The sequence below is a fragment of the Nematolebias whitei genome, chromosome 18 (assembly GCF_014905685.2).
Source record: "Nematolebias whitei isolate Nwh7 chromosome 18, NemWhi1, whole genome shotgun sequence".
NCBI lineage: Eukaryota > Metazoa > Chordata > Actinopteri > Cyprinodontiformes > Rivulidae > Nematolebias > Nematolebias whitei.
In genome coordinates this window covers 28,173,764-28,196,395 of record NC_056515.1, presented here as the reverse complement: position 1 = coordinate 28,196,395, position 22,632 = coordinate 28,173,764, and the positions used below count along the sequence as shown (strand labels likewise).

At 38.7% G+C, this 22,632-nt stretch overlaps 1 protein-coding gene across 1 annotated transcript; it reads left to right on the top strand.

Moving 5' to 3' along the window:
• The first annotated feature begins 4,674 nt into the window (after positions 1 to 4,674).
• LOC119424656 (PH and SEC7 domain-containing protein 1) lies at positions 4,675 to 20,191 on the top strand. Its single transcript, XM_037692147.1, has 15 exons — positions 4,675 to 5,245; positions 6,845 to 6,926; positions 7,049 to 7,442; positions 9,773 to 10,669; positions 12,084 to 12,164; positions 12,249 to 12,361; positions 12,458 to 12,516; positions 12,597 to 12,686; positions 12,778 to 12,821; positions 15,727 to 15,893; positions 17,307 to 17,377; positions 17,559 to 17,704; positions 17,786 to 17,930; positions 19,502 to 19,648; positions 19,724 to 20,191. The coding sequence occupies exons 1-15, from the start codon at positions 4,748 to 4,750 to the stop codon at positions 20,012 to 20,014; spliced, it is 3,225 nt and encodes a 1,074-aa protein (XP_037548075.1). The 5' UTR covers positions 4,675 to 4,747; the 3' UTR covers positions 20,015 to 20,191.
• The last annotated feature ends 2,441 nt before the right edge of the window (positions 20,192 to 22,632 follow it).

The following is a 22,632-nucleotide window of genomic DNA, read 5'->3' as shown; positions in this document are numbered from 1 at the left end:
GAGAGACAGAGAGAGAGAGAGAGACAGAAAATGCATTTGTTTATAATTAGTGTACATACCACATGTTTAATCTGAAGTGTAACATTTGCAAATTTTTAACAACCGAAGCTTAGTTTTTCCAAATACTATATTAATTCAGATACATTTTTAACAGTATTTTAACATCTTAATTTTAATTTCTGACAAACATGAATATTAGCGGGAGGAGTAGGTGTGGTCAAAATATATGTTACAACGGACTTCCTGAAGGTACCCAGAAACACACAAAACTGTTGCGTTTTGTTGTTGTTGTTGTTGTTGTTGTTGTTGTTTTCAGCTAGTAGTTTGTAAATTAACGTAAAATAATTAAGGCATTTAGCAATAAATAATAAATTTAGCTTTCATGGCTACATCACAAACTGAAACAGCAGCAAGAAAAATACAACCATAAGGATTTATGATACAAGAAACGGTGAGTATTTAATAATAATAAAAAAGTATTAATCTTGAGACTTGTAATATTTATAAGCTTTAGACTAGCCATTTACACAAAAACTCATCTTTAGCTAAGCTATTCAGCTAATGCTTTTAGGCTCCAATATGGTAGTATGCCTAAATAAGCTTGGATATTAGGTTTTAATAAAACATTAAATTATTTTTAAATACTATAATTAAGTTTGAGTCAGAGTCAGTTTCTTTATTGTCATTCACACCTCATGTGGTACATGTGGTGGAGCGAAATTATGTACACAGGGTCCCAGTTACATCCAACAATAAAATGTATAAGAAAAACAGTAATAACATCTAAGATATGAACTAAGAAAAACATCAACTAAATATACACTAAGCACTCATAACATAAAAACATTGAACATCAGCACAAACATGAACATGTCTGTGTGAGCAGATGTGCACGCATGAACACATCAACATTGAAACAGATCAGCAGCAACATGAAACAGAGCAGCAGCAACACGATGCGATTTTTTCACAGTGGTTATTCTGGTTAGAGATTCATGAGTCTAACAGCCTCAGGGTAGAAGCTGTTCCTCAGTCTAGTGGTTCTACACTTAATGCTCCTCAACCTCCTTCCTGAGGGGAGCGGTGCAAAAAGTGTGTGTGCTGGGTGAGTGGGGTCCTTCATGATGCAGGTGGCCCTCTTCCTGCATCTGGAGGTGTAGATGTCTGTGATGGTGGGGAGACTGACTCCAACAGACTTCTGTGCAGCCTTCACCACTCTCTGCAAAGCTTTTCTTTCTGCAGCTGTGCAGCCTCCATGCCACACGTTGATGCTCGAGCACAGGATGCTCTCCACTGCACACCTGTAGAAGGAGGTGAGGACTGAGCTTCCCAGACCAGCTCGTCTCAGCCGTCTGAGGAAGAAGAGTCTCTGATGAGCTTTATTGATCAGGCTGGTGGTGTTGTTGCTCCAGCTGAGGTTGTCATTCATGTGTACACCCAAGTACTTGTAGCTGGAGACCACTTCCACCAGAGATCCTCTTATGTTCAGGGGGGTGTAGGTGTTTTTGTTCCTTCTTAAGTCCACAATCATCTCCTTTGTCTTCTTCACTTTGATGTGAAGGTTATTCTCTTTGCACCAGCTCTCTATGTCACGAACCAAGGTTTTGGATTCAATATAAGCCAGACACAGGGGTGCAAAAATTAACAGTTTTTATTAATAAGGCTGCTGGTAGCTGCAGAGGGAGGCCTTTAATGCTATGGACAGTGGGGCAATGGAAGTTTGTGGTCCAAAGGGCAATCCAAAAGGGTGATCCGTGAGTCGAGGTCATAGACTGAAGAGGAGGTCGTTACTGTGGTCAGAGAGGCAGAACAGAACCAGATGAGGAGCAGGCAAAAAACGGGAAATCCAGAAGGCAGGCGTGAGGTCAATAATCCAGAGAACAAGGCTTGAGGTCTAGGCATGAAACTATGAGGGCTTGAAAATCAGGGACCATGGAAGGTGTAGTAATTCAGCCTGGTGGAGAGGGAGAATGGAGTTTATAAAGGGTGCAGAGCAGGTGAACTAGATGAGCTGAACAGGTGAGAGTAATCAGGGCTGATGAGATGAAAGTGCAGAGGGGGGTGTGGCTAATGACAGAAGAAAAAACAGCATGATGACAAAGAGGAGCAGAAACATGACATGATGGGGCTGTGAGTGTGAGACGGGGGCTGATGGGGGGTCAGCGGGGGCCGCTGATCGTGACACTCTAGGTGTTCCACCTCTTGCCTGTAGCTGGACTCATCATTGTTTGTGATGCATCCCACCACCGCTGTATCATCTGCAAACTTTACAATGTGACAGCCTGGATAGGTAGCTGCACAATCATACGTGAGCAGAGTAAACAGGAGGGGGCGCAACATACATCCCTGAGGAGAACCAGTGCTGAGGGTTAGGTAAATATATCCAATTGATTAGTTTTTACAATTTTTAGGGCAAAGATGCTCCTCATAAAATTACTTTTATTTAAATATAAAAAGTAATTAAAAAAAACAATGATTATTGTAATAATAAGTTGCGCAACATCGCTCTGGGTGCATTAACTGTGGTAACATTTTGCAGGTGCCAATTTGCTTGGGCTTGTGTCTATTTATGCATACTAGTGCGTATATTTAATTTTATTTTGTATCATGCTGATTGCTTCATCACATTTTACTACAAGAACATCACAGATTTACAATTTTTTTTTTAACAAGGACTCCTATTTATAGTGTCAGGAAGGATTGGTGTGCGAGATAAACTGGCTTTTCCACCAGCAGTTTGGACCCTGTGGCCCAATAGAAGCAGACTAAGGGGATGAATTGTGCAAATTTGAATCTACTGTCTGGTTTTGCCACTTGTCTGTGGTGTGTGTACACTGTCTGCAGGAATGAAGCTGAACCACTCCCCTTACCTGGCCTGTGTGTGTGTGCTTGCATGCCTCTAGGGTTGTGGGCGTGAGCCGAGGCCTCTCAGGTGTCTTTTGGGCTTAAGAGTCATCTTCCAATGAGAACCTAGCTTTTCTTCCTTGTTACAACTCAGGACAGTGCCCCCATCCTTCCTGTAATTCACCATCGAGAGGCTAACACGAGAGAGGAAGACGCAGGTACAGATATGGACAGGAAGCTCAACAAAAGGACGAGGACTTCCACACACCTTTGTGTGACGTAAAGGTCACGCAGCCTGAAGACAGTGTGGTTTGTTTGTTGAGCAAAGCTGGTTCAAACACCATCAGGTTAGTGTTGCTTCAGTGCGAGTGCCTGCGAACGCACAGCGGTAAAGGCTCAGTCCTGACACCGTGGTGCTTTTCCCTCCCAGACGTCTCGACTTTAAAACCTCACAAGCTGGTTGATCATAAGATGTTGCTTTTAAGGGCCTGGAGGGGGTAAGTCACGCTTTACTAGATTATTCCTAAAGACATTTCTTTGTCGCTTCTTGCTCGGCTCACTCAGAACTTGATATGTTTCTATGATCTCATTCAGAAATGCTTGTTAATTTTTTTTATGACTCTTTAAATTTGTACTTTCTAAACCTGTGATGTGCTGTAGGATACTTCACATGCTTAGTCGCAGCTTCTCTTCTTCTGCAGCGGTAAATTACGTTTTGGCTTCTCCTGCTTTTGTCAAGTATTCATGTGTTTAAGTTGAGAAATTCTTCCCTTCTAAAGCTCCAAACACCTTCAGTGATTTATTCTAGTTTTAAATAAACAGCAGTGCTGGTGACGATACCATCTCATCCCGCGGAACAACTTTGTTTCTACTTGAAACACTTTAGTTTATACCACAGATTAGAGTTTTAAATCAGAGATATCTAGTTTTCAAACGGTTCAAAATTTATAGAAAGGCAATGGTTTAGTTTAATTCTTTAAAAAAAATCCCTAAACATAACTTTATTGAAAAAAATTCAGTGTAGAATAAATATTTTTTCCACGTCAGACAGTATAATTTAATTGCATATGATATGTGCAGCGTTTATTTGCACCCTGACAGGAAGTGAGAAACGAGCACCCACACAGGAAATGTGGTCAAGGTTAGTCCCGGATGCTGGGTTGCACGACGTGAACAGAATAATTGAGATATGCAAAAAGTTTGAGAAAACAGAAAGTGTGTTATAGACGGATAAGATAGTAAATCAAGTGAAAACGTACAAATAAAGATAATATGTTGATTTGCTGCGAGAGAACGACGCTGTTCGTTTGTGTTGACAACATGCGGTTCAGGAGTTTCAAATGGTTTTATCCCTCTGCCAGTGCCACATATGATAAGAACGATAAACAGAACACAAGTGGCTGAGCTCAACCGAAACAGCCCCTAAACCCCACCCTCCACCTCCATTCTCACTCCATCTTACTCTACACACCTTCGTTTCCTTCTCTTTCTCTCGTTCGTTCAATGACTTATTTGCAGTCAGGAAGCAGAAATATCTTTTTTGGGACTTTTCACTTTAAGCTCTGTTGCACCGCACATCTGCAGTGACACATGGCTTTTAAAACGGTTGACAAAGATGATGGGAAGAAAACCAAAAGGTGAGATGGTGTTGCTTTCAGGTGGTGAGTGTAGTTTTTTCTGTGTCGGATAATCCTGTTTAGATTCAGGCAACAGTTAATACATGCTGTTTTGGTGGAAATTTAATCTTTAAATAATAATCTGTCTTGTTTTTTTTCTCCTCAAGGGCTCATAACGGTGGCACTGTACAAACTAATCGCCCCTAATCCAACAGTAGATTTACAGCTTCACTGTCTTTAACGAAAAGTCACGGTGGCTGGAAAACCAAACAGCCCGAGAGGAGCTAATGGAGGAGGAAAACTTGTGCTCCTCCATGCCAGATTGTGTGGAAACAGTTCCTGAACAAGAGTCTGGGACCTCGGCAGACCAGCAGAGCATCAATGGAGAACAGGAGGTCGTAGTGTGGGGTGAGACAGAGGTGCAGATCAGCTTAACAGAGAAGCCAAATGACTTCAGTTTCTCTCCAATGGCGGACGGAAAGGTTGAAGAGGGAGAACCGTGTGAGGAAACGTGGTCACCTCACCCCATCACCTGTAGCAGCCCTCCGATTTCTGTTGCTACAGTGCAATGGGACATGCCTGACTCGTGCACAGAGACTCCTTCACTCATGACTGACAGCAGCTTGGCCAGTGAGCTGGACTTTAGGAGTCTAATCAGCACTTCCCCCTCTCTTCACCAGCCTCAAGCGGTTGATATTGAGCTTTTCGAGCAGGGAGACAAAGAGGAACAGGATGTCACTCCATTTCTGGACTCAGCAATTGCATGTTCAGGAAATGACACTCAGGTATGTGTAGATTACACCAAGAGGGAGGTGTGATGTCCTCATTCTTCTGTTGAAACTTTATTTATTTATATCAGGACTATTCAATGAAATTGCTCCGAGGGCCACAGTTACTGAAAGCCACGAGCTCAGTGGTTAGATATCCAGTAGTTATTATTAGGGATGCACAATATTATCAGCATGGTATTGGTATCGACCGATATTAGCGATAAAGTTAAATATCGGACATCGGCCATTCCATCAAAATAATACACAGATATAAAAGGCTTCGGTTTTAAGTTATTTTTAATTTAAGAAACTAAGTATATCTATTAATGCACTTCTACTTATGCGCTTTTCACTTGTCGCATGTGAACAGGTTGAGTTTAGATTTGTGAAAATTTACAAATTTGCACTGTTCGAGTGTTGTCATTGTGTTAGAGAGAGTAAAGGTCATGAATAAATTTGACATTAAACGTAATCCAAGTTGAAGTGTTACATCATTTTCAGCCCCCTTGTCGGCATCTGTATTTGGTAGCAGGTCAAACTGACAAAGACCATGCAGAATTAGGCCTGTCGCAATAAACAATAAATCAATTAATCGCATGATAAATGAAAATTATCGACCTCATTTTCATTTATCGGCTTTATCGTTTCTTCGTGTCTCTCTCTTTCTACTGAAGACACTGGATGACAAAAAGCTCAACTCTGCTGTTCTTCACTGACTCCTCCCTTTCTCTTTTCTCTTTAAAATCTGTTTTCATATTTTTATATTGTGAATAGCAGTTAATCTGAGAATCTAAGCTATGAGCTAAGCTAATAGGCCGACCTCGGGAAAAAATCTCCGTCTTGTCGAAGCAAAATTTACAGCCCATGTCATGTCAAGGGGCCTCCCTCCCATTTTTCTTAAAAATAGACACACTGCTCACTCTCTAACTATCCATCCTTCAGTTCAAACGGTCTTATACTGCCATTCAGTCGTCAAAAAAGGTACGACACACAAAAATTAACCAACATTTCTTCTTCAATTTGACAGTAATTACTAATTGTCAAATTTCAAACAATATTATCGTTTATCGCAATAATTTCTGAGACAATTAATCGCCCAGCAAAATTTGTTATCATGACAGGCCTATGCAGAATAATGTAGTATTTTAATTCCACCGCAGATAAAGCTATGTAGTCTCTGGATGTATCAGTATTGGTATCGGTTATCGGCTAAGTAAGTTTTAACATATTAGCATACTGGATATCAGCCAAAAATCTAACATCGTGCATCCCTATTATCATTAGGTAATTTTGTTTTACGGTTAAAAATCTAGTTTTAGTTTAAAATGAACCCATTGGTGGGCCAAACTTAGGTCACATGGGGGCCTGATTTAGCCCCCGGACCACCAGTTGAATAACCCTGATTTATATGAATGAACACATTAGTTATCAACTCTTCATTCACTGACTAATTTACAGCCTGTGTTTAATTTTTTTTTTTTAACAAATACTGGCTGTTGCAGTAGGTTGAGCAAACATGATGTTGGTCAGATGACACTCAAGTGTTCAGCTTCAGGAGCTCGCTGGAAATCACACGTTTTTCTCCCACAGCCTTTGCTACAAAAACATTTCCAGCCATGTGATGCTGCAGATGTGAACGAACCCAAGACTCAGGAAAAGGACGATTCAGGAGATGAGCAGCCAGACAACAACGATGGTAAGTTTTTAATCAAACTTTAAATATGGAATATGTTAAGTATCTCTCAGTATGAAAGAATATATGTATCTTCCTGTTTGTATTTCTTGTCGTATAATTTCTAACGCATCTTGAAATTCTAGCCAAGACACTTTTAGAGGAAGAAGGAGAGCGCTCTTTAACGTCAGCTGCTGTTGTAACCGAGGACTTTACAGAAACTGCTGAGGACATTCGCGGCTCAGAGGAGGCTGTGGATGGTTGTGGAGATGTGAAACAAGAAGCGGAACAAGAGATCAGCGTTCTGCTGAGCGAGCAGGAAGACTCAGAGGAAGAAGAGTCTTCAGCAAATGGCGCTGAGAGCAAGACGGAAAATGAAGACGGCAGCGAGGTTCACGAACCACAAAGTGTGACCCAAAGTTTTAGCGAGGAAGAGCAGACTTCAGTGAACGACGCTGAGATCGAAGAGAAGAGTGTGATTAACGTTTACAGCGAGGAAGAAAGTGAGGAGGCGGAAACTGTCGACTTTCTCAGATATGGGTAAGCATCAAGAACAGGAAGTGTCTGACAGATAACCCAAAGAGCAACAATTAAATAAAGGTGAAAACTGTCAGATATACTCACGTCCACTATATAAGAATCACTCTTGATGGACGTTTTTATTATAACTTTGGCTGAAAACGAAAAATGTGAGGGTCGAAATTACTTGTACTTTTCCAGTCTTTTCTTTCAGAAAACACAATTTTGCGTTTGATTTTGTGGGACACACTAAAAATTACACTTTCAGGTTATCCAACAGAGTCAGTATTCAGTTCTTATCAAACAATCCTTAAACCAAATCATTCTAAAAAAAGAAAAAGGCTGAATCGATTATTTATTTCTTATTATAAATACCTTATTGCTTGAATATAAAGAAGACAAACTTTGACACAATAAACACTTTCCTTACATCAGTCTAAAGTGGATAAGAATGGTTAGTATCAGGTCTGTGTTGATGTTCTTGCATGGTTTATTTATTTATTTTCTTATTTTAATTTCATTAATTTTTCCTTAACATGTTTGCTTTTTTGAGACTTAAATTAAAATTATATAACATACAAGTGTAAAAGTAGGAAGAAATAGAAAAAGGCCTACGGTATATGACAGAACCGTATTTTTCGGATTATAAGGCGCATTAAGTGAAACAAAACAGATAAGTCAAACTTTATTCAACTTATTCACAATAACCACATAAAATCGGTTCGAGGTCAGTAAGCACAACCAGAATTAATACATAAGGTGCACCGGATTATAAGGCTCACTGCCAATATTTGAGAAAATTTAAGGATTTTAAGTGCACCTTATAGTCCGAAAAATACGGTATATTATAAAGTTACAGTAAGAGGTCGGTACAGTCTTTATATGTTTATTGTTGTCAGGACATGTTTACTAGGTTTTAATAAAACCTTGATTAGCTACACAAGGTATCACATATTTCTCTAAAAGAAAGCTAAAAAAAAAAATGCAGAAATAGTGTGAAAAACCATTCTGAAGTTCAAAAAGTTAATTTATCTTTAAATATTTCAGGCCACTATTTTGTACCCAACTGCTTTTTTATTTTTTTAGGATATTTGTTTTATTTGAGCTAAAAGAAACAGCCCTATGTTGTAGATTAGTTTTTTTTTTTTTTTTTACTGTTATTCTTTTTATAATAATAATAATAATAATGTCATCACAATGTCAGCACTGTATGTTTCCATACAATGGCGAAATTAGTCTCTGCATTTAACCCATCCACCACCAGGTGGTGCAGTATCAAAATTGTTTAACGTTTTCTGTTAGTTTTGATAGCTCATATGTGGCGATTATGCTCATATTGCATGATCCTAAAAACATCAAACTGCCAAAACTTTTGCTTTTATGAATTTGCTCACGCTTGCCGATGACCCAGTTGCACATCATTTGCATCAGCTCTTTGCTGTCACTTCCCTTCTAAAGCCCAATAAAAGCAGCACAGACCTTTTCATACACTACTTCTGCTTTTTGAACCAGCACTGGTTAAATAACGACGCTGTACAAAATAGAGTGTAAGTGAACAAACTGGTGAGAATTTGTTGTTTATTACATTCTGAAGCAAAAAAAATCTTATACAGGGAATAGTAAGGGTAGTAACTTTAAGACTAAATAATATGTTTCCAATTAAAACAGCACTATTGATAACACTTAAACCTCACATTATTTGATTTAGTTTAAATAGACACCAGCTCTTTCTAAAATGCACCGATTAAAGTGATCTTTGGCAAATTTTATTTATAAAAAGCTCTCACCTGCAAATTTAGGATCATTTTCTCCAATTATTCGTTACAGACAACTTACTAAATGATGACTTGGCTATGTTGCAATGACGAATTGGATAAAAACTAACAAAAAGTCTTACCGTATTTTTCAGACTATGATGCACACTTAGTTAAAATCCAATATTTTTTTCTCAAAAATCAACAGTGAGCCTTATGTGTAATTCTGGTTGTGCTTACTGACCTCAAACTGATTTTATATGGTTATTGTGAATGAGTTGAATAAAGTTTGACTTATCTAACTGTTTTGTTTTGCTTAATGCGCCTTATATATGAAAAATATGGTACATGCTGATCACTGATTAGGTCAGTCAAGATTAAAATGACCAAATTCCAGTCACCTACAAAGCAATCAATGCATCAATAACTTTGATTTAGAACTAAAAAGACATTTAAAATTTTCATTATTAGACTTTTCTGATTACGTCTCTGATCTGAGCTGATAGTATTTTCTATCATATGCTTTTTGATGCTATTTATGATGATGTGCTGTTTCCGAACAACAACCACAGTGCATATTTTATTCACCTTTTTTAGGGAAGTACCTGAAGAAGCAAAAAGTGACAACGCTGGACTGAACACTTCTACAGATAAAGTAACAGATCTGCAGGAGCCGGAGCTTTTAGAAGATATACACTCGGGGGTGAAGAAGAATGTTGAGATACTGGAACAGTTACATGAAGACCTCAAAGTTCAGCCTGAAGAGTTAGAAATGTGTGAAGACGTGGATCAGAACGTGGACTCTGACCAGTCAGAGGCTGTGAACAATGACGAAGAAGCTCCAGTACAGGAGGCAGAAAATGCAACAAACGTAGAAAACTTGCCAGAAACAGAAGAGGTGACTGAAAATCTTGGGGAGATGAATTGTTTAGAGCATCTGGAGTGGGATCCAACAGCTTCTCAGGACAACCTGCAGCCTGAAAGCGTCGAGCCTGAGCAACAGGAGGTGGCTGAGCAGTCGGCAGAGGACTCTGACCCATTACAGTCACCAGGATCACCAGAGATGGACCAGTCAACCTGTAAATCTGAAAATCCAGAGCAACCAGGGGACCCTAATCAACCAGAGCAGACAGTTGGTGCTGAAGCTGAACTCGAACAGGAAGAACAGACACCTCAGCCGACGCTGTCTGAGGAGACAGAGTCGGAGATCTCCGAGCAGCCGTCTCCTAAGACCGAGGCCACCCAGCAGACAGGGGAGGCTGATTTAAACCATGCGGACAAACAGGAGACGTCGGATCAGGATGTAGAGATCGGGGTGGCTGACGATGGAAATGTTCAGAAACTTGTAGCAAATGGACACAAAGCCTCAGACGCAGCGGCGCCTTACATGAACGGTGGTGAGGCGGACAGAGAGAAGGCCCGGAGGCTCGCTGAGCGGCTCTTTAACCTGGACAACGTAGACCGAGCAGATGTGGTGAAGCACTTGGATAAAGAGTAAGCACACATTTACATTTTATCTTAATATTTGTATTTTTATTTTTTAAATGAGTGAGCTGACTGTGAACTGAATGAACTTTGGACTTCTACTGAAAGTTCATCTTTATTATTATAAAACTCAAACATTTTTTAGAGTATACCACATATACAGTAGCACTATAAAAACCCTGCTTCTTCCCATATTACAACCAAGTATCTGCTGAAGGCTTGATCCTTGGAAATATGATTGTTTCTGGGATTTCAGCATCATAAGACCAGACTTCAGCTTGCAGCCTGTGATCATTAATGAAGGATGTCAAAAGGACACGCACTTTAACCAAAATAGTTCATGAAGCTATTCGTTCGCTGAAGTTTTGTTGCATCAGATTTGGGGGAAGTGAAAGCAGGAATGTTTTGTAACTCAGCAACCCTGGACAGGATATAATGACTAGATGAAACAGAAAATGACCCTATTTCAGATTTCTTCCTATTTTTGCACCCCGATTTTGTTATTTGACAAATTCAGTTGTGAAAATGACATTTCTGGAGGAAAAGTAGCTTCAAACAAATTGTGTTTATTTATATGAGTAGTAGTAGTATTGCTGATGGTGTTTTTGAAATATAATTTCCAGACTATAAGCCACTATTTTTTCACAGGCTATGAACCCTGCAGCTTATACAATGCTGCGGCTAATTTATGGATTTTTGATTTTTGAGTGGAGGAGAGAACGGGGAGGGGGAACTTGTGCCCTTACTTGGGTGCACAACAAATTATTCACAGCCACTTGATATCCGCGTGAATCGTGTATTAACGTGACACTCGAAGCTCGCAAAACTGGCGACTTCTGCTCCAGTCTGGATCTTGACAGAGGAGCAGTTTTTAAAAATCCTCTGCAGGAGGAAGATGAAGATAGCAATCAGTGACTTCCTGGTAGGCTACTGTATTTATTTTTAAACCAGCCGTGTTACTGGCACTGTTCAGAAAAAAACAAACATTTACTGTATATATGATGTATGTTACCGGTACGTATTTAATCAAAAGTTTAAAAAATCTTTCTGTGTAAATGTCTCACGTTACAACATGGACCGCAGCTTATACACAAATGCAGCCTATATATGTATAAAATTATTGTTTAAATTTAGTGGGCGTGGCTTATATTTGGGTGAGCTCAATAGTCCAGAAATTACAGTAAATGCTGCCATTTTGTGGACATTTTGCTGTAGTTATTATCTCTTACCTTTAAAGATTATTCATCTTTTGCTGTCATTCTGTTTTGATGAAATATTAAAACAATTAGTTTTACAAAATTGTGCCAACTTTTTTTAGATGTTGAGGGAAAAATCTTGCAGTTTACTATGAATCCAGCAAACTATAATATCCTCAAATTATTACCTATCATATTGATCACAAAGAATGTATTTTCCTGTTTAGCAATGACTTCAGTCGTGCTGTTGGAGAGGAGTACCTTAAGTTTTTTGACTTCACTCAACAAACTCTGGATCAAGCCCTCAGGTAAGAATTATAGCAGCGTAAATAGCGTTTTTCATTATAAACATTTTGTAATCTTTTATTTCCCCTTCCTTCTCTCATCCTCAGGTCTTTTCTAAAAGTTGTGGTTCTGATTGGAGAGTCTCAAGAGAGAGAGCGTGTTCTGCAGCATTTCTCCAACCGCTTCCATCAGTGCAACCCTGACTCCTACTCCTCTTCAGGTGAGTCAGATCATACGATGTGTCAAAGATGCAGCTGTGAGGATTTAAATACAACAGATGGTGCATGTGTCACTGCTGCTGTTTTTATATCCTCAGGTGCCGTGTTGGCTCTAACATGCGCCGTGATGCTTCTCAACACGGACTTGCACGGACAGGTAAGGCGAAGAACACAGCGCATTTTGTTTTTGACTTGTGTTTTACAGCTCAGCTCTTGTGTGTTATGTTGTGTTAACAGCTTGTAGGAAAAGCAATGTCATCCGCAAAGTTTGTGTCCAACCTGGATGGGATGAATGAAGGGGAACACTTCAACAAGGACCTGTTAAAAGTAAAATTGGCACGTTTTGTTGTGAAATAGTTTAGGAAAAACCTAATGGCATGAAACGATTAAACCCTTTTTCTCTCCGTGTTTGTTGCAGAGTCTTTACAACTCCATAAAGAGTGAACCTCTGGAGTGGGCTGTGTGAGTAAGCTGTCATAAAACATTACATAAACCAGAAAAATGAGCATTTTGGTGAAAAAAACAGAGCAAGACCATTTAAAACCCTAAAAACAAGGCTCGGATCACTGAATGTTTGATCCTTTTCAAAGTCCAAGGTGTTATACTTGTTGATGATATACAATAGTGAACATAAGTGTTGTCTGTCTAAAACTGTCTTTTTGAAGGAGACTTTATGACACATTTGCAGTGGTATGTGACCAGGTAATAAGACAAGATATGAGAAAAAAAATCATTGTGTGTAAGTTTTAGCCACCTGTGAAGCAAGAAAAGGTCTTATATGACAAAAATGTGCAAAGTTAAATTTTATGACACTTGAAGTCTTAATATGTTGGCCTTAAAGTAAGATTTGAGTCAAAAGAACACCAAGATTCTTGAACTGATCCTCCACATCATCTCTGTTAACGTGAACACTTGGTCTTTGGCACTCTGCTTGAAAATAACATTTTTTTTAGTATTGTGATGTAAGCAAGAATTTTGAAACCATAGGCACCATAGCTGCAGATAAAACATCAGCTGCTTCTTGTGCTGTCAGCATGCATATACAATATGGTATCGTCTGCATATAATTGAACTTTTAACACTTGAACATACATTTGGTAAGTCAGCATAAATACTAAAAAGAACATGCTCTAACACAGAGCCTTGGGGAACCCCAGCCCAGTAGTTAAAATATTATTAAATCAACCAATCTGTACAGCCTGTACTCCATTAGAAAGTTATGTTTTCATCCAGCAGAGGGCGCTGTTGAGAAGTTAAATTAGCGTTGATAACGGTTCATCACGATCGAGTCAAAAGCACGTTTTTAAATCTAAAAAGACAGCTCCAACACAACCTTACTCATCCAGTAAGTTTTTGTAAGCTGAAGCAATCAGAACACATGCTAAATTGAGATTAACAACAAACTAAAATTAGCTCAACAGTAGCTGAATCTAAAACTAGCAAAAAATAGCTAAAAATGTAAAACTAGATAAACTGCAGCTTTAAGCCAATATGAACTAATCCATAGTGAAAAGCTAAACATAGCAAAGTAGGAGCTCAATGCTAGAATTACTAACACCATAGCTAAAATCTAAAAAGCAGCAAAATATAGCCAAATTGTGCTAAAATTAGCAAACAAAAGCTAAAATAAGAACATTAGTAGCCAAAAGATAAAATTAGCAAAATTATAGCTAAAAGCTATAGTTAAAAAGACTGTCACTAAACTCTAATATACATACACACACACATGACCTGTCCAGGGTGTACCCTGCCTCTCGCACAGTGACTGCTAAATATGAGCATCAGTGACGCCCGTGACCCTAAAAGGAAGAAGCGAGTCAAGATGACTGACGGACGGACATATAGCCAAAAATCAGCATAAAAGTTTGATTCGATTCAATTCAGTTTATTTATATAGCGCCAATTCACAACAAAGTTGTCTCAGGGCACTTTACAGAAACATTCACTTACATAGAAAAGCCACTTAGTAAAGTTCTCTATCTAAGGAAGCCAGTAGACAAGTTGAATCTTGGCTTCGTTGCAGTCTCCCATCCTGAGCAAGCACAGTGGCAATAGTGGAAAGAAAAAACTCCCTTTTTAAAGGAAGAAACCTCCAGCAGAACCAGGCTCAGGATGAGCGGTCATCTGCTTTGACCGGCTGGTTTGAAAGGACAGGAAGGAGAGACAGACAAACACAGAATGGTAGGTCCAGATGTAGATGCAGGTGAACCTGAAAGACAAAAAAAAAACATGTTAAGGATAGAAAAAATAATGACAAATACAAAACAGGTTGAGCAGAGTGAGTAAAGCCAGTAGCAGAGTGAAAATTGTGGTCAGTTTGTCCTCCAGCCATCTAAGCCTATAGCAGCATAACTAAGGGACAGCTCAGGAAACCCAAGCCAACCCTAACTATAGGATTTAGCAAAAAGGAAAGTCGTAATCCCAGTTTTAAAACTGGACAATGTGTCAGCCTCATGGACAGAGATTGGAAGTTGGTTCCACAAGAGAGGAGCCTGATAACTGAAAGATCTGCCTCCCATTCTGCTTTGGGAAACTCTAGGAACCACAAGTAAACCTGCAGTCTGAGAGTGAAGTGCTCTTTTAGGAAAATATGGAACAATAAGATCTGTAATATAAGATGGAGCTAGGTTGTTGAGAGCTTTGTAGGTTAGAAGTAGGATTTTGAATTCAATTCTGGACTTGACAGGGAGCCAATGGAGAGAAGCTAAAACTGGAGAGAGATGATCTCTCCCACTAACTCCAGTTAAGACTCTGGCAGCTACATTTTGGATCAAGTGAAGACATTTAGTATTTGGACACCCAGATAATAAACCATTGCAATAGTCCAGTCTAGACATGACAATGCATGGACCAGTTTTTCTGCATCATTTTTAGATGTTTCTAATTTTAGCGATATTATGCAGTTCTAGTAATGTTTTTAATGTGGGGGATAAAAGACATGTCCTGATCAAAAATAACACCAAGCTTTTTAACATTAGAGCTGGAGGACAGATTAATGCCATCCAAGGGAGGGAGAAAGACTGAAAAATTCATTCCTAAGGTGCTCAGTTTTGTAGTTTTGTCTGTGTTCAACAGGAAAAAATTAAGGGTCATCCAGGTTTTTATGTCTCTAAGGCATGCTTGCAGTCTAAGTAGCTGATTGGATTCATTGCATTTAATGGACAAATATAATTGTGTGTCATCAGCATAACAATAAAAATGCATCCCATGCTGTTAAATAACTTTACCTAAAGAATAAAAGTTTGATCACTAAAGAAAAAATACAGAAGAAACTAAAACAGAAGAACAATAGTGTCAGTGCTGCCTCAGCCTTCACACAGTGACACATTTGATGTCACTCATTTTACTCCTTGGTTGTATTTTAAAGTGACGAAGAGGAGCTGAAGAACTTGGTGGATGAGAATACAGGTGACAACGTGTCTCTGCGTTCAAAAGCAAACCCCTTCCAGGATGTTCCTCATGACAAAAAGGCCACGGTGGTCAAAGAGGGAATCCTCCAGAGGAAGCTTCATGCTGACATCAATGGCAAACGCAGTGAGTATGACGCAAACGCATAGCAACATGAGCGACTACACCAAAGGTGATTTGTTGACGAGTGTTGCTCAGGACTGTAAAATTGGAGGAAGATGAGGATTATTTATAGAAGCCTTAACACTTAAAGTCACTGAGGTATTTTATAAGTGGAGCTGCTACAGCTTGCTTCTTTTGTCAGAAAAATAACTCCAAATATGTTCCATCTTATGAACAGCAACATTTTTACTCACCAGCAGGTTTCTTCTTGTATTTATAGTCCATAAAGTTCAGAATAATGTTCTCAAACAAAAGGCAGTAGGCTGTAGCAAAAGCCAAAAACTCTTTGGTCCATCCAGCAACACACCTGTCAGCTGAACGATTAACCACCCTTGCAGAAACGAACAAACCTTGAAATAGTGACACCTACTGGCCAAACTATGGTATTACACACAATCTTGATATGGCTTTATTGTAGGGTCTGAAATTCAGGATATGTACTGCCATGTGGATTAAAAAAGTTTTTGACAAAAACTACCAAGGTTGTATTACTGATCAGAAACTAAAACAGTTGTGAATTTACCTCATAATTGCAAAAAAATGTTCCTTTTGTTAGTTTTGATAGGTACAAATAGCCAGTAGCTGCGTTCAAGAGCACACTTTTAACATCTAAACAACTTACTCTGAAAATCTAATCTCTTGCAAGAGACCATTGTTGACTTTGTCAATAATTTTCTGTCTGAACAACAACCATGTCAAAGATAAATCCTGCTGCTTATCAGTCGTGACTTTCAGTTCTGCTGGTCTAATCTTAAAATGGCATCTACAGATAAAAACACGAGTATTCTGAAAACAAATATAGTCAGTCGAGATCAAATGATATCTGTATGAGTCAGATTAGACAGAACGACGCTGGTATTTTTAACAGCAACGGCGCACAGAGCATAGCAACACAAACGCTGTTTAATTTAACAAATCGTAACAACAAACGGTTGATTCATGTGAAAGTGACGAGGTGAAAAAATACCATATATAGTGTTTGAAATGATTAGGAAGCTTTAGGTTTGAGCTGTTTATAAATGATATGATCATCTGTCAGCATCACTCCTCCATGAAACTGAAACTTCTCTGAAAGCAAGTAAAGTTACCGTTTTAAAACAATTGCAAATGTTGAAATAAAATGTGATGGGTTCGATAAAACTGTCAGAATAAGCAACTCATACAGGCGTCTGCAGTCACATTTGTTTAATTTGCACAAAGTTACACATTGTTGAAGAAATCAAGATTTATTTAAAAATGATATGTCACTGAGATGATATTCGTGCAGCGTGTATCTGCAGAGAAAACATCTATTTAATAATTATTATAAGGATTTTAATGTCAGAACTGAAACTAAGTGATCGTTTTATTACCTGCTAAATGTTTCTGTGTGTGCAGCTCCTTGGGGGAAGAGAGGCTGGAAGATGTTTTCTGGAGTGCTGAAGGGAATGGTGCTTTACTTACAGAAGGTCAGTAATAAAACTCATATAGTCTGCTATTCAGAATCTTGTTTTCATTTCACTTTTTCAAAAACACGCATGTTTAAGCTGCCCTGGGCTCCCTTGATAAAGAGATCTGTGATCGCCGTGGGGTTTGCTCAGGAAATGTTATTAATAAAACTTCCTTTCGTTTTTCCTGTCTGTGTGTCAGGTTGATTATCACAGGGACCAGACGACTAGTGAGGAGGTGGTGAGCGTGCATCACTCTCTGGCTGAGCAGGCCTCTGATTACACCAAGAAGCCTCACGTGTTTCGCTTGCAGACGGCCGATTGGCGGGTTTTCCTCTTTCAGGCCTCGTAAGTTACATTAAACCAGAGGTGTGTTCATGTTGATGGCTCTGTGGTCCTGTAAGACCATCTGCTTGTTGTTTCTCTCAGGTCCAAAATGGAGATGTATTCCTGGATCAACCGTATCAACTTTGTTTCAGCTCTTCACTCATCGCCTCCGTTTGCCGCCGCGGTCGGCTCTCAGAGGAGGTTTTGCAGGCCGATCCTCCCCTGCTCACAGTCTGCTTTCAGCCTGGTACACACTCCTCTTCTTTGGGGACTGTTTTATTTTAAACATTGTATTCATTATTTTTTTGTGATGTTTCTACTAGTTCTTGCTCAGTGTGTCAAAAAGTTCATTGTATCAAACAAACAAACAACAACAAAAAAACAATGAGGAAATCTTTTATTAAGCTTTTATAGCAGATGCATGAAACGTTAAAATAAAATTTAACTTAGGAGTGTCGGCCTCCTAGAAAATCTGTATATACATAATTTGATGTTTAAAAACTTATGTGTAACTAGGGAAATTGCATTTCCTGCAGAAATGCAGTGTAAATGGTTATTGCTGAAGAACGTGCTGAAAAACAGCTGAAATTAGATAAAAAACATGCTGAAATGTAGCTAAAATGGAAGAACAAGCCTAAGTTAGCAGAAGAAAACAGAAAAAACACATGTTTGCTGAATTTGGTTTAAACAAGCAGAAATGAGCACAAAAAAATAGTAAATTTGCTGAAAAAAAGCTGAAATTAGCAAGAAATAACTGAAAAGTAGCTAAAACAAAGAAGCTTAAATTACCAGAAGGACATGGAGAGAGCACATTTGTGCCCAATAAGGCTGAAAGAAGCAGAAATTAACACAAAAAGTGAAAATGATCTGAAAAAAGCAGAACTTTGCAAACAATCAAGAAACAAAAACTGCTGAATAGTGGCTATAAAAACACAAAGAAGCTTAAATTACCAGAAGAAAGTGAAAAGAGTATAATTTTGCTCTGTTAGGCTGAAAGAAGCAGGAATTAACACAAAAAGAGGGACAATTATCTGAAATAAGCTTAAATGAGCAAAAAACAGTTGAAATTTAGCTAAAAAAAGCTGAAAGAAACTTAAATTACCAGAAGGAAGTGGAGAGAGCACATTTTTTTTGCTGAACTAGGGTGAAAAAGGTTGAAACAAGTGCAAAAAAAAATATGTGGAATTAGCTGAAAAAGCTAAAATTAGCATGAAAACTGCAGCAGCTGAAATAGCAGAAAAAAACTCAAACTGGTAGAAAAAAGCTGAAATTAGCATAACAAGCTGAAACTAGCTGAAAGAAGTTAGAAGAAGCACAAAAATGTTGTAGTTAAAAGAAAGATTATGAAAAGAGCACAAAAGAGCTGAAAAAAACTGCTGAAATTAGCACAAGGAAGCTGAAAGAAGCTGAAACAGAACAAAATGTAAAAGGAGCAGAAAAAGGTTGTAAACAGATCTAAAGACAGGAAGGATGTAAAAAGAGCTCAGTTCAACGAGAAAAATAAAATGGCAGAAAAGGCTAAATATCTCAAAAAGCTAAAGTTGCACCATTACCAAAAGTCATAAAAACCTTCTTCCGAAGGAGCTGAATGTTTTGCTATGAATTGTTGAAATGGCTTGAAACTGTGGGATGAGACAGATGCCAAAACAAAATGTAAGGAATCGGGATAGTCACTATAAGAAATGTTAACAGGATCACAATAGTGTGAATTCTTAATGAGCATTCACACTATTAGGATTGAAGTTTCTGTTAAATTGATGAAATTTAGTCCAGAATTTCATGTTTTGTATCAGTTGCTGTGTCATATTCTGCGTGCAGGAATGCCAGCTGCAGTTTCACCAAGGAATGCTGGAATCCTTCACAACTGACCTGTCGGACCAGCAGCAGAACGTTTTGGATGCCAAGAAGGCCAAAGCCAAGGATCTGGAGGAGCATCGGGTCAGAACTGAGTACCTACAGCATGAGGTACTGAAGCTGCTGTGAGATGTTTGAATGTGCGTGTGAAGGTCAACAGCTGATGCAGTGTTTGTTCCATCACAGATGTGTCGCTATGGGATCTACATCCAGATGCTGGAAACATGGAAGAGCGTGAAGAAGCTGGACAACGGTACATTGAGCAGCGTGAACCTGACTCTGTTCGACAAGGCTATATGTGCTGACTCTGCCTGGGTGGAGGAAGAGAAGGAAGGTGGGCTGAAGAAGTCTCACTCCAGCCCCTCTCTGGAACTGGAAGCAGCTGCTTCGGTAGTAAAAGTCAAGCGCAACATATCTGAGCGACGGACTTATCGTAGGAAGATCGTTCCTCGATGGAATACAGAAGTCTATGATTAGAAGAGCAGTTCGTGGACGCTGACGGCGTATATTTATACAGTACTTCTAGAATTTTTAGTTAGTGGAAGGAGGAAAAAAAACTGAAAATATAGAGTGAAACCCTTCAAAGAAAATTTTTATAAATCGTCATTTTGTGCACTTTTACAAAAACAAACCAGATTTTCTCAGGCGGGCGGTGAGATCACATTTTATTTGTTGAGTGGTTTAAAATGTCTGGACCTAATTTATTTAGTTTCGTTGGAACATGTCATTTGTTTTTATTACTTAAATATACTATTACAAACATTTGCAACATTTTATATTAGGACCAGATGTGTCTTAAAAATATTATCCACAAGAGGGCGCTGTAGAACAGCACATTTCGGAACGGAAGTAGGCGGAAGTTAGTTTATTTTCAAGTTGCACTTTTTTTTTTATTTAATTTAATTTTTTTTTTACTATTGTGTACAAAATGTTAATCAGCTTCCTTTGAACGTTTATGATGTTAATATACCTGGAAAATGTTTTATTCAAATGAAGGATTTCTAAAATAACCAATTTCTGTTCAGCTTCTGTTACAACCTTTTAAACCAATAATAAATATGGGTACTTGAAAGCAACACAGACATAATTTTCCATTATTTTATGTTAGACTTTTGCCAAAGAAAGCTCAGATTGGGACATGTGGAATTTTTTTTAAATGAATTAAATACATTTAGGCTTAATTTTTCAACAAAATTTCCTTAAATTCCTTAATGTATACGTAAGGTATATTTTAAACTGTTATCAAAACTAGTTTAGTTTGCTTACCTTTTGCTTTGTTTTATTTTAAATGTGAATTTTTTTAAGAAAACTAAAATCTAATTAATAGAGTTGTACATATATGCTTTAATTTGTTGATTAAGCTGTTAAAATGTGCAACATTTTATATTTATGTTACTGTATGACAGTTATTTTATGCCGGATGCTCTTCTTGACACAAACCTGCAGCTTCAGGATTACAAGCCCCATGGTGCGTTTAATATTTTTAAATTGTGTTGGAAAGGAGAAATGCTCAGGGTAAATAGTCCTGCTTGTTAGTTCATCCGTGGATTTGAAACATTGGCTTTAGGTGCATTTTAAGAGCTACATTTGGGATGTAACTTGACTTTATGCAACACAAGATGTTTTTTTTTTATTCTCAAATGTAACGTGTGTGAGATATTCTTCACAGAATTTAGCTGAAATAATAACTTGGTTCAAATTAAACTTGCCCACTTTTAAAGTTATAAAAAATAGTTTGTGAGCGCCCCTCTGGGATTGTTTCTGTACGTGACTGCATCCAGTTGGTCATATTTTGCTGTTTTTTTACCCACACCAAATCAACACACACAGTTAAAGCCAGAAAGACTCATCCTGGTTTGATGTTGGGACAGGCAGACCTGAATAATCTGCTTATCTGCTAAATGTAGATCTGTCCCTCTTGGACATCAGGAGGAACTCAGTTAGCATGCTAATGGAAATATCCTGCATGCATTCACAGGAAGAACAACAGCTTGTTAAGATAAACTCTGCAGATGAGGATGACTGATTGGTCACGTGAGTGACGGGGGCCCGGGGCCATCGCAGCACCTTTAAGTTGAGAGCTGGGGTGACACCATTTTTACTAACCTACAAAAAAAAAAAAAAAAAAGTTACAGAAGCAACATTTCCTTTAGATTTGTTTGTTGTTAAAAATCTATTAATCATCCAGGAAACAGCGATGAATTTGCTGACGTCACAGAGGAGCTCTCGAGAAAACAAAACTTCTCGCATGGCCTGTGGAGCATGACTTGAGCAGCAGTGGTGGTCTCATTTCTTTGGAGTGCCATCGCTTTCCTCCTCTTCACCGAGCAGTAATGACCAGGGCTGCATGAGCTGCTGGGTTCAGAGGGCGTCCTTCCCAAAGAGCCGGCCTGTTTTTGTTCCACCTGCGTTGCTCCATTCTGGAGCGCGGTGCGACTCAGTCAGGCCTGGCTGGGTAATTAAAAAGGCAAGAGTTGTGCGAGGCTCCAAAACAGATCCCAGTCACTTCTTCATCTGTTTTTCTTTTTGACCTACTTGCTCAGCTTGCAGCATTCCTCTAAAAATGTCACTGTTTAACCAAAAACACTTGAAAATACAGAAAATGTTGCTGTGTTGGCCCATTTCTACCCTCAGTGCTCCTCTCGATGCTCATTCTCAATCTGCCTCAGACGCCTGTCCACGCTCTATTTAATACTTTTCATTTTTTATCCTCATTAACACTTGATTTCTCACAAAGTCCTGTCCTTGGTGTCACCCCATGCTGCCCCAGCAGACTGCTGGCTGCTGTTGTGAAGTGTCTTTCACTATCCAGGGTCCTTGAAATCTCTCCATGAACCTTTCAGGAGTTTTGTTTTCCACCACTCAAACCCAGCTTACCTCTTCAGACGATATGAACGCCTATCATCCAGTTTTTCAAACCCTCCTATTTTCCACATTTAAACGTATTAAAACTCTGTCCTGTAGATTTCTACAGCTTTGAAATAAAACATGCATATTAGACAATAAAATGTGCAGCTCAATCAGCAATAGTGCATTTTGAATTTTGGTCATATTGCATGCTAAGTATGTAAAAGAGAAAGAAAAATAATAATAGA

What these genes read in the sequence shown, in the direction of transcription:
- LOC119424656 (XM_037692147.1), top strand. Translation starts at nt 4,748, where the DNA reads ATGGAGGAGGAAAACTTGTGCTCCTCCATGCCAGATTGTGTGGAAACA. An exon ending in GTTCAGGAAATGACACTCAG is followed by an intron (nt 5,246 to 6,844) that starts GTATGTGTAGAT and finishes AAACATTTCCAG; the next exon opens with CCATGTGATGCTGCAGATGT. An exon ending in ACACGGACTTGCACGGACAG is followed by an intron (nt 12,517 to 12,596) that starts GTAAGGCGAAGA and finishes TTGTGTTAACAG; the next exon opens with CTTGTAGGAAAAGCAATGTC.